Below are 11,037 nucleotides of genomic sequence, written 5' to 3'. Positions count from 1 at the left end.
CACTTCATTTACACAGTTACCTCATTCGACTACTGACGTCGCAGCATCACGAGCACCTGGTGGTTCAGTTCCTTGCTCAAGAACACTTTTACATGGTTGCAATGGCTGTGGATCGAACCCGCAACCTCTGACTTGCCCCAGCTGGATTATTGAACGTTCAAATTGTTGACCTTTAAGAGACGGACAGGACGTTGCAAGAAACACAAAGTGTGCTTTTGATTTAAAAGCATTTTAATGGCTTTTTGCATTTATGTAACAGAGAGAGGGAGAGCGAAAGAGAGAGAGAAAGAGAGTGCAGGAGAGGGGAGGAAGGGGGGAATATGGCGGTGCTCATCTAACTAGCAGTGACCCCCCACAACCGCTCAACACACGGCCGTGGCATTATCGATGGTGTGGGACAAACTAACGACGCATCGGTGCTGGTTACTACGTTTACGGTGACCACGGCACGGCGCGCATACACACTACACGCTGAAAAGATTGGGAGGGATAGGAAAAAAGTGCCAGTCAGATGTGGGGAAGGAGCGCACCCAAAAGCCAGGCTGCCTCTCATTGGCTGCTTTGTTACCAGGCAGAATAGGTACTTGTTCTGGTCAGCAGTTCATTGGAAGAGAGAGAAAAGGAAATGAGAACCAAAAAAAACGCAAGCAACCATCAAAAAGCGCCAAGCGACTTTAGTGTTTCTAAATGTGATGAGAAGAAGACAAAAGTTTTGAAAGGCCAGCACACGTCAGGAAGATCAAAATCCTTTTCAGTTTTACTCTTCCTTCACTGACAAAGTTTCAGTCCATCAAGCAGATTAGTAGAGGCGAGACTACGGCAGATTAGTATTTCTTATACACAACTTGTACATATTCAGCAGGTAAAATTAAAACCTGGACCAGGATTATATCTGGACAGAATCAGATCTGGATTCAACAAGGACAAAACCAGGATTGGAGACCGAACTGGGATTAAAGCAGAATTGAATTGAATCTGGGTTAAATTGGGACCAAATGAGGTTTAAACGTGAACTAAATTCTGTAGAGTACACACATTTGTAACATGGAGAATAGGTTGATTGTTGTTTTTCTTATACACAACTTGTACATACGTCTCATAAACCAAGCAAAACTAGTCGCGGCCCAACAGGATCACCATGAAACCACGACAGAACGGGACCACTCAAAAACCTTCAACAAGCTGTCATCAAGCCACAAGTGGTCCCAATCAGACCCAAAATTGGTAGAAACAAGGACTAAATCTGGATTGAATTCACTGTACAAATTTTAAACCCGGACTAGACCAAACCTGGATTAAATTTCATCTACCAATGATTAAATCTCAGATAAACCAGGAGCAAACTTGGACTAAACCAGAAATGGAGCAAACCTAGGATTAAAGACCAGTCCAATGACCAAATCTGGATCCCATTTGGCCCAAACAATGGTCCAATCTGTGGTTAACTAGACTTGGACCAAATCAGATTAAAACATAGTTCTGTACAACCCAGACTGAACCAAAATAGGGTTTGCACCAGGATTAAACCTGGGTCCAACCAGAACTAAACTTGGACGGGACCAGTATGAAACCAAAACTAAGCAAACAAACAAACAAACAAACAAACAAACAAACAAACCAAAAACTAGTTTGAAGCAGGACTACGTACAGCTCTGAGCCGGGGAGGATTGTCGTTAGGCACAGAGTGGACAACATGGGCTCCAAGGGGACCCATGAGGGCGTGGCTCGCATCGGAAGAAGACAAAGAGGAAGGGCGAGAGGAAAGGGAGGGAGGAAGAGGAACAAGAGGAATCCGTGGGAGCATCCAGGCGGCTAAAAGTGGAAAGGTTACACGAGACTAAAGTGGTTATCGTCATGACGTCTTCGTCATAGTTGACATTTTACGACTATGAGCGGCGTAAAATCGAGACAGTTGGGTTGACACAGTAACAGCCCACAGGCCGCCGGGAACGAGCCGATCGGCACCACAGGGACCAACGGGAACAGTAAGAGGAAGAAGAGGAAAGGGGGAATGAGGATTTAGTTGTTGGTATTTATTTCTTCTTGCTGAAGAGACTGAAGCGTTTCTCTTTGTCTTTGTCGCGCTTGCCCGGGCTGGACTCAGCCGCCGCCACCTCGGCCGAAGCCGAGGTGGGCACGGTGACCGTGCGACCCGCCGAGGCCGGCATGGTGTGGGCACGGGTGGCGGCGGGCGCCGGCGTGCTGTGGCTGCTTGGAGTCACTTCGCCCTTCTCGCCCATAATGGCCGCTGAGATGCTGGAGATCCACGAGTTCATCTCCTCCTGCGCAGCAAAAATATCACACAAACGACATGAGCGTTAGCATTAGCATTCATGGGACTTCTTTTGTGACGTGAATTTACGTGGGCAACATTTGTGTTTGTCGTCTAAAACTTGAACTAAACCTGAGCTACAAATGAATTAACCATAGACTGAATCCGAATTAATCATGGACCAAAATTGGACTAGACCGCACCTTTAATGAAAGGAAGGACTGAACAAGGATCACACCACAGCTAAACCTGGATTAAAATGAACTATACCATTACCTGAACTCAAGCAGGATGAAAATGAAAGAGGATTTAACTAGGGTTGAGCAAGGCGAAAACTGTAGTAAGGATAGACTGCATCAAGACTGGAACAAGATTTGGGTAAACCGTAACAGAATTAGGGTTAACGCAGGATTAAACCTGGGTAAAGCAGTACTGAATGATAATAAACCTGAACAAAATCAGGATTCAATCTGGACAAAATTGGATTTACCCAGAACTAAACTGAGATTAATCCAGTAGCATGATCAAAGCAGGAATAACACTTGTCTTAAATCTTGTCAATCCAATACAAAACCACCTACGGAGCACAAAATTGATTCAATCAGAACTGAAGATTAATGGACGAGTCGTTACTCACATCATCTTTGGCTTGGAAGAGATACTCGTTGCCATCAGTGACTCTGTAATGATCAAAGACACAATTATTACAGGACACCGACATCCATCTGTCCGTCCGTTCATCCATATCCATCTATATCCATCCATCCATCATTTTTCAAGCAGTGTTCCCACATCTGTGGACAACGTCCTGCTTGTTCAAGGATGACTGTTTCAGAAAACGTTTGTCAGTATAAAGAAGGATTCGCCGAAAGACTTAGTTTTGTTAGTGGTTCAGTTCCTTCAATCTATGGAAACGACACACAGTAAAGCCGTAAACTTGAAATGACACAAAATTGATCTGTATTTCACTTTCATATTATTGCGTGTCTATGATGCCCTCATTTTCATAGCATTAGCATCAGTCTTTCTGCTGATTTTAGAGCTGTGCACTGTTTTCACTTCCTGGTGTATTTTGAGTAGTTGTATCATATGAATTGCATCGAAGATGCTGTATTATTATGGGGGAACACAATGTGTTAAATACATTCGTTATCTTCACGCTAACAATAGCATTAGCTTACTGGTTAGCTTGACTGCAGTGCTTGTTTACAAGACGTGTTCATTAATATTGTGAGGGGATTTATTTTGTCTCGTGTTATGTATGTATGGACAAGTCATCTGAGTTGACATCTTTTAATCAATCAAAAGGTTTGTGGCGCAAGTAAACGCTACCATGGCTAAAAAACTACAAATATCTCGACCGGAAAGGGTCGCACATCTTGCGGCCTGGAGGGTGTGGGGTTAGGGTCATTTGCATTTAAAGAGACCGCACCAAAACTGCTTGCTCTGAGCTGCACCTCAGAAGTATAAAAGAAGGAAGGACCTGTGATGCAATCAAAATGAGGAATTCAGATAAAAGCATTGCTGTTTCACTTTATATAGACCACAACTTAATGAGTAAAACGTAGAACGGAAGAATTTCTAAACGTGATATGTAAGCTTTAAGCAAAGGCAAGTTGCTTGTTGGTGTGACGGCGGCGGCGATAGACTGACTTGAGCTTGAAGACGTGTTTCTTCTTCTTGTATCCAAGCGCCACCTCGCAGGCGGCGTCTTTGAGTGCGACGGGGATCTCGCCGTGGTAGGGGATGCCCTGTGCGGCGCTCTTCTGGTCCTTGTAGAAGCCCAGTTCCTGGTGGTTGAGCACGCAGAACACGTGGTGCCACGACCTGCCGCACGGGACACAGGCACAATCACCCCCGTGACCACCACGACAGGATGCAGTAGTCCACATTTCATGGTTATTGTCCTGCTTCTTCTGCCATGTGCACTTTGGCCACCAGAGGTCAGTAGAAGATGACAACGAAGCATGTTTGCCTTTTTTGTTAAGTGTAATGAACATACACCTTCTCTTGTGCTGTCCATCTGTAGGTGTGGCAAAAGCTTTTGGGCTCCAATATGTCTCGATTCAAGGTTTGTAATTTCTTCACAAAACTGACGCCAGATTGGTTAGCCTGTCTGTGGCATGTTAGCGTGACAGTAAGGTGTACCTGCTGGACGCTTTCTTGTTGTGGCCTTCCCATTCATGCTTGCGGTGCAGGAAGCCCTCCATCTGCGAGTTGGCCGAGAGCGCCTCCTGTTGGCTCTTGACGGGCAGCGTGGCCGCCTGCTGGCCGGCTTTGCCTTTGTGGGTGGCCCCAGGGGACCCGGCGGGGCTGGGCTCTGACACACCGTTCATCGCCTCGCCATCCTCCTGGAAATACCGCAGCAGCGTCAGGGCCCACACACCCGCAGAGGATCATTACTATTATTACTCGTATGATTAGGAGCAAGATTAGAATAATTGGTTTGTTTTAGGGATTAAGAGCGGCGGCATGCAGAGCACAGCACAATCACAGCGTTGCTGTGGAGACACGCCACACATCGGCACCAAAGATCAAGAAAGAGCGTATGTGAAACAATGGCCGGCTGGCCGCCTCTTAGCAACCTTGATTCCTGGGCCCTTTCTGTTTGACCACCAGATTTGTTTAGGTTTAGTCCTGCTTGAATCCAGGGTAAATCCAGGTCGGGGTTAGTCCTGCTCCATTTAGAATGAATTCCTGAATGAATCTGGGTTTTATTCAGTCAGATTTAAGTATCATTCAACACTGATTTTTCAGATTTTCTTGTCTGATAATAGTTTAGGATTAGGTATGTCCCATCCTGGCACAGTCCATGTTTAGGCAATGTTTAATCCAGGTTTAGTCCATGTTTCATCCTGGCCCCGTTGTGCTTTACCGCTGGACTGATTACACTCTCAATCAAGAGTCATTCTAGTCCTGTTTTGGTTCATGTTTAATCCTGATTTCGTTGTGCTTCATTTATGGTTAATGCTGGGATTCACCCATCGTTATTTTAATAACCTAGGTTTATTTATCGTTAAATTCAGTATGGGTTAAATCCCGGTAAAGCACGGGGATGAATCCAGGTTTTGAGAAGGATTCATCCATCATTCACTCGTTTGAGTTAAATCGTGGTTCGTTCAAGGTGTAGTCTAGTCTTGGTCCCGGTGCAGAATTACTTGAATGCAGGTGTGGTCCTGGTTGAATTCTGAATTTCAACCCAGATCTCTTTTAGTCGACAGTAGGACTGCCTAAATCCGGTCCAGACAGTTTTGGGTGCAACCTGATAGTGCTTGATGACGAGCCTCATGATTTTAATCAGGTATGTCACAGTTAGGCTGCACCCAAAACAGGCTGGGTCAATGGGGGGGGGTCTCGAGGACCAGACTCGGGCACCCCTGGTCTAATCCCTGCGTAGCCAGATTTTTGGGGCAAACGCCGGCAGCCGAGGAAAGAGTTTCAATTGTTGAAGAAGACGACAAAGGAGGAGAAGGAGTGTGAGCGGCTCATGCGGTCGCGTCATGCAAGGCGGTAAAACCATCTCAAACAATCAAGTCCCACTTGGGTGCAATTGCTTGGAACCACACCTCGCCCACGGCAAGCCGATCCCAAACGACTGGTCGGTCGGTTCATTACCACGCCTTGCAAGCGCTTCGCTGGGCCGGAGCCGAGCGGGGAGGGACGGAAGACCAATCCTGCTTCCGGCTCCAGCGGGAACTCGCGCAGACGGGTTTTCCCAAGCGAACCTTGGAGGTGCTCCGGAAGGGTCGCTCGTAACGAGTCAAGTTGGCAGCGGCGGCGAGCTCAACTGGCCCACGCCACTCAACTGGCCCGCGCGGCTCGATTCGGTGACCACGTCAACACTCGCCTGGCTCTCTAAGTGCTCTGGCATTGGCTGGCGACCAATACAGCGCATGGTCTGAAAACGGACGCTTCTTGATGATTATTAATTCATGCTCACGACAACCTAGTGACGAAATGATGTCCGTCTGCTTCCAAATATGACAAGCGGCGCACTCTGACTTCATTCATGCGATTTACCAAATGTGATGCTGTAAATCTAAATCTCCCATTAGTTCCGAAAACAGAACAGTACAGCGGAGCTTCTCATTGAAGAGTGTCATGTTTGACATTGGAAACGTTTTTTTGTGTTTTCAACGCCTGCGCGCATCCATGAAGAGGCATGTGACACACGGACAAACAAAAAGTGGAGGGCGGCGCTCGGGTCGGGACATTCGAGACCTTTTATTGCCTTTGTTAATGGAGACGTGACGTGTCAAAACATGCACAAATTAAGACAATGAAATGGTTCAAATGAGATGAGAAGACAACAAAAAGAAACATGTGGGAAAATGACAACAAAAAGACACAACTGTCGTGAAGACCCCAGACCAGACATGGGCAAGCTACGGCCCGCGGGCCACATCCGGCCCACGGGGCCGTTTAATACAGCCTGCCAAACCTGAATAAATTGTATGATTAAACAATTTTTGGGTCATTTTCCCTGCAATGACTGCATTTCTCCAGTAGATGGGGAAACGGGCGCCCGCGCATTTACTCCGGGAAGCCGTGTCAGAAAGCTCAGAGCACACTCACAAGTGTGTGTACGTACTCAGGAGTACAGACCCGGCGCACTCCGCGCTCTATTTCTATCAGTGCCGAATTTCGAGTGTGGGCTGACGTCAGCATTCTCGTAATTTGCGCGCTGAGCTTTCAGATACAGTTTTACGCTAAAGTCACCCACAAACCTTCCCCTGGAATCCTTCCATTTAAATGAGTGGCCCAAGGAAAAGAAAGGCGGACACTGAGTGCCGAGTGTTTAAAAAAGAGTGGACAATTTGGCTCGACTGGCGTGTGTGAGCAGACGTTCAGCCACGTGAACATCAACAAAGCCCCGTCACAGATCTAGGTTAACGGACACGCTCTATCTTAAGAATTGCCACAACAAATTTGACTCCAGACCATGATGCACTAGCAAAAAAAGGGAGACCAACATCACTGTTCCCACTGAAAATGAAGGGGAGTTTCTCTAGTTTGTTGTAAAAAAAATGCAATTTGAAAATAATTTGTACAAATAGCAGGGATTGAAACTAGCGACCATTCTCATTTTCAAACAATACAGAATGCTCAAGGGCATTGATGCACCACCTGTTTGCGACTAATCTTAACTTTTAAAGGTTTTAAGGCCGACTTTAAGGAAGTGTTTCCCGTTTCCTCACCTCTGTCACCAGGTGTTTGTGAGTTAAAGCTCTGCTCTGATTTTCAGATATCCGTCACCGTGTTACCGTTTTGATTTCTTTATTACTTTATTTAGATGTATTCTTTCACTGATTCTTCAAGATGATGTATTTGGTCAGAATGTTTGCCGTTTTATGTGATTTCGCCTCATAAGATAAATAAACATCTTTCATAAATCTGACCTGCAGCTGCTGAAGTGATGGAAACTGTTATTCATAATAACAGTGTCGTATTTAATGAGAATCACTGTAGTTTTTTGTTGAAATGTTTTTTTAATGCTGTTAATAAATGCATCTGTTTTCAAAAGGCTTTTTTTCGAATATCCATGCTTCACTACCTACTAAAGTCCAAAACCTTTTATGCAATGACCTTTGCATGTCATTTATATTACTTCACACAAACACTACATCCATCTGCTCCTGGTTCGGCCCCCCGGTCAAAATTTAGAACCCAATTCGACCCGCAAGTCAAAAGGTTTGCCCACCCCTGCCCCAGACGTACAAGAGCGAATGTCGACTTTACTTGAGCGACATCTGAGGAGGAGCTAAAGCGCTTTCCATGTCTGCTGCGCTCACGTGTTGATGAGTTTGTAGAAGGTCACGTAGAGAAGAAGCAAGGACATTAAGAGCTGAGTGGACAGGAGGATGGGCGGTTCAAGCTGGGGGATGGGGATGGGAGGGTCAAAGAGGAAAGGAAGAAAAAAGAAAAGCCCAAAAAAATGAGGGAGGAAAAGAATGTGAACTTGCGCCTTATGTGCACCATGCATATACGCAAGTCAACACAAAAGACAAGAAACGAGAAAGGAAAAAAAAAATGAAAGCACTCCAGCTTGTTTGTCGCACTCGGTGCAGAGAAAACGTTGGCAGACGGGAGGCTTGTGGGCATCCTCACCTTGAGCCCTCTTATTGCTCAGCTCGTCCTGCTCGATTTTACTCGCTGGCTTGCCGTTCATGACAGCGTTTTAGTCTTCAAGCACATCTTTGATGGCATGGCGAATCTCCATTTTCAGATTATTCCAGACTTTGCTTCCCTCGCTTTGCTTTTGGATGGAACTGCCGGTTGTTTTTTCTCAATGCTTTTCTCTTGATTAAGTGACAAATTCCCAATGTGAAGGGGATGGAGGGAGAGAGGGAGAGAGGGTGTGCGCCCAGGGGCATGTAGTATGTTTGTATGTGTGTTGCTACTGCAACGGTGGGTGTCCGCGCGCGTGCCGCTTTTGGGTGTTGTAGTATTGCTGGTAGGTGGGCGAGCGGTAACTAACCCTGGTGGAGTCCGGCTCGCCACTCGGCCCGTTCTGACTCGCCACGTCACCCTCCCTGAATACACAAGAAAACAACACGTGTGTCGACAAAATTTGGAAATGTTAGCATGCAAACGTTAGCACGCGACAAAACCTTTGCACTCCAAAGGTTTGTAACCTTAAAGACCTAAGTCGAAGTAAATGGGATCTTTGTCAGCCCCAGTGGTGGCTGGAAAATTTTGCTTTTCCTTGAGGTGAATGGTTTGCTGAGGACCCCTCTGAAGATGTGCGCCGTGGACACATGAAGTGAACGTAGCTGCCGATGTAGAAAGATGACCGCGCTGGCACTCACCTTTGCTGCGCGGCGGGTGTCGCCTCGGTCGCCGCCGGCTGCTTCTTCCTCTCTTCCTCCTCTTGCCTTCTTCTCACTTCCAATAATTCCATCTGAAAGCGCAGGCATGCACACATTAGGACAGACACACACTTGTTCCTTGACAGGTTTGGCACTGTTGGACTTGAAGGCTTTCACTGAGCGAAACACAAATGCTTGTTTCGCTTGGCATGCTCGCCTTAGAGTTAGGCTCAACACTTGGGTGGTGAAATTATTGCCTTTTGTTTTGCATCAGCTTGACCGTCAAGTCGGAGCGAGCAGGCTGGGCCTCTTCTGGTAAGACCAGAACTACGCGTCTCACCGTGGTCAACCTTTCCAAGGCAGCAAAGCGTTCCTCCCAGGTGGCAGCCGACTTCTCAAAGGCCTCGTGCCTCTTGATGAGCTTCTCCACGTCGTCCACGCTCTGGCCCATCTCGCGGCTGGACAAGTAGGACTCCTGGCCCAGAAGCCAGGCCTCGGCCACACCCGCATCCCGCGAGAATTGATGCACCTCCAGCACTGTCAGCAACAAAACAAAGCGGCCCTGAAGTCACCCGCGACAAGGCAGGGGCAAGGTGGCGGCGGTTGCGCCATTTTGCCGCCATCGGTTTTGCCACTTTGCCACCATCAGGCGCAAGGCCTCACCCAGTCGCAGCCACTCCCAGCGGTCCTCCCACTTGTCAATCATCTCCTTCCGCTTGTCCGTCAACTGCAGCAACTTTTCTTTGATCTGAGGACGCGTGCACGCACACGCAATGTAACACAAACGTAAATTCAAGTTGTTGCTTGTTGCTTTTTTTTTTTGTTTTAGCAGACAATGATAAAAAGGTTTACACAACTGGGACTAAAGCCAATTTAAGACTTCTCCTAAATCTCCTAAACTACTGGAAACAAGGGATTCAGGCAAATGACAGCTAGGTAGTCGTGTGTATGTGGACGCACACACCTCATCCGAGGCATAATGCTTCCTGGCCAGCAGAGATTTTCCCAGCTCGATGCAGGTGGTGAAGCTGTCATTGCGTGCGTCGATCTCGGCCTTGATGCCCTGGTGGTTGTTCATCAGAAGCTCCACCGACGACACGTCACTACACAACCGCCGCACGCGTTACTACGCCAGCCGCAAGGGCCCACACTTAACCATATTTGTTACGTGCACGCATGAGGAGAGGACTGCGGCTGGCTAACATTGTTACTAGAACAATGTGCACGCAGGTTTGATTTTTGTCCGCTTGGGGTCGCCTGCGTGTTTCACGCTCACACTGTGGCACATCCATAGTCGGTGAGTGACGTGGGTGCTGCGTGTAGCGTTGGCTCTTGTGCACTCAGGTTAGCAGCCGGCTTTTTTTGTCATCAAATTATTCAATGAATTGTTTCAGCTGCAAGTGAGTGTGCGAGCGTACCGCGGCTTCTCCTGCGCCTCGATGAGTCGGATGACGTCGTCCATCCACAGCATGAGGTCTCGCACCAGGCTGAAGAACCGGAACTTGTCGCCCGTGTCGGCCAGCTTGCCCCGTCGGCCCTCGGCTGCTTCCAGAAGGTTCTTCCATGCCTCCAAGACCTGAACGGCACGCACGAGCATACGGGGCCACGTGTACGTTTAGACGACGCAAACGCTCAGCTGCGCGTGCCCGTCGGCTACGTTGATGAGGTTACATCCCGTCAACGGCCGCCAATCAAAGAAGTGTACGTCATCATGTCAACACACAACACAATAAAATCTGATCGAAAATGATAATGATGCTCCCAATTCATAGCTGGTGTGTTTTTCAATCACTGTGAGCCCACATAGGGCTGGGCTAAGTCGGTCATGTTGACGTTGAATGTTTGGCATGTGATGATGAAGACTTTAAGTCGACATTCACACTGCAAGTCGAGAAGCCCAATTTGGAATTTTGATCTCACGTGAGAAAAACCAATGTGACTCGTCATGTGAACGGA

The 11,037-nt window shown here is 47.4% G+C and overlaps 1 protein-coding gene across 4 annotated transcripts in view; it reads right to left on the bottom strand.

Annotated features, from left to right (window-relative positions):
* Positions 1–420: 420 nt before the first annotated feature.
* The window catches only part of sptbn1 (spectrin, beta, non-erythrocytic 1), a 44,097-nt gene continuing 33,480 nt past the window's right edge, over positions 421–11,037 (bottom strand). For all 4 annotated transcript variants that reach the window (XM_037272044.1, XM_037272045.1, XM_037272042.1 and 1 more), the window contains 10 exons: positions 10,500–10,657; positions 10,046–10,184; positions 9,745–9,829; positions 9,422–9,618; positions 9,082–9,173; positions 8,751–8,805; positions 4,421–4,623; positions 3,926–4,099; positions 2,910–2,952; positions 421–2,282 (listed from right to left, as the gene is read on the bottom strand). In XM_037272044.1, coding sequence (XP_037127939.1) covers positions 2,034–2,282; positions 2,910–2,952; positions 3,926–4,099; positions 4,421–4,623; positions 8,751–8,805; positions 9,082–9,173; positions 9,422–9,618; positions 9,745–9,829; positions 10,046–10,184; positions 10,500–10,657 — 1,395 coding nt within the window. In that variant the 3' untranslated portion in view covers positions 421–2,033. The remainder of the gene's footprint in view (positions 2,283–2,909; positions 2,953–3,925; positions 4,100–4,420; positions 4,624–8,750; positions 8,806–9,081; positions 9,174–9,421; positions 9,619–9,744; positions 9,830–10,045; positions 10,185–10,499; positions 10,658–11,037) is intronic.

This window comes from Syngnathus acus, chromosome 15, assembly GCF_901709675.1.
Source record: "Syngnathus acus chromosome 15, fSynAcu1.2, whole genome shotgun sequence".
Classification (NCBI taxonomy): domain Eukaryota; kingdom Metazoa; phylum Chordata; class Actinopteri; order Syngnathiformes; family Syngnathidae; genus Syngnathus; species Syngnathus acus.
Note: the sequence above shows the minus strand (reverse complement) of the source record. Positions and strands in the feature narration are given on the sequence as shown.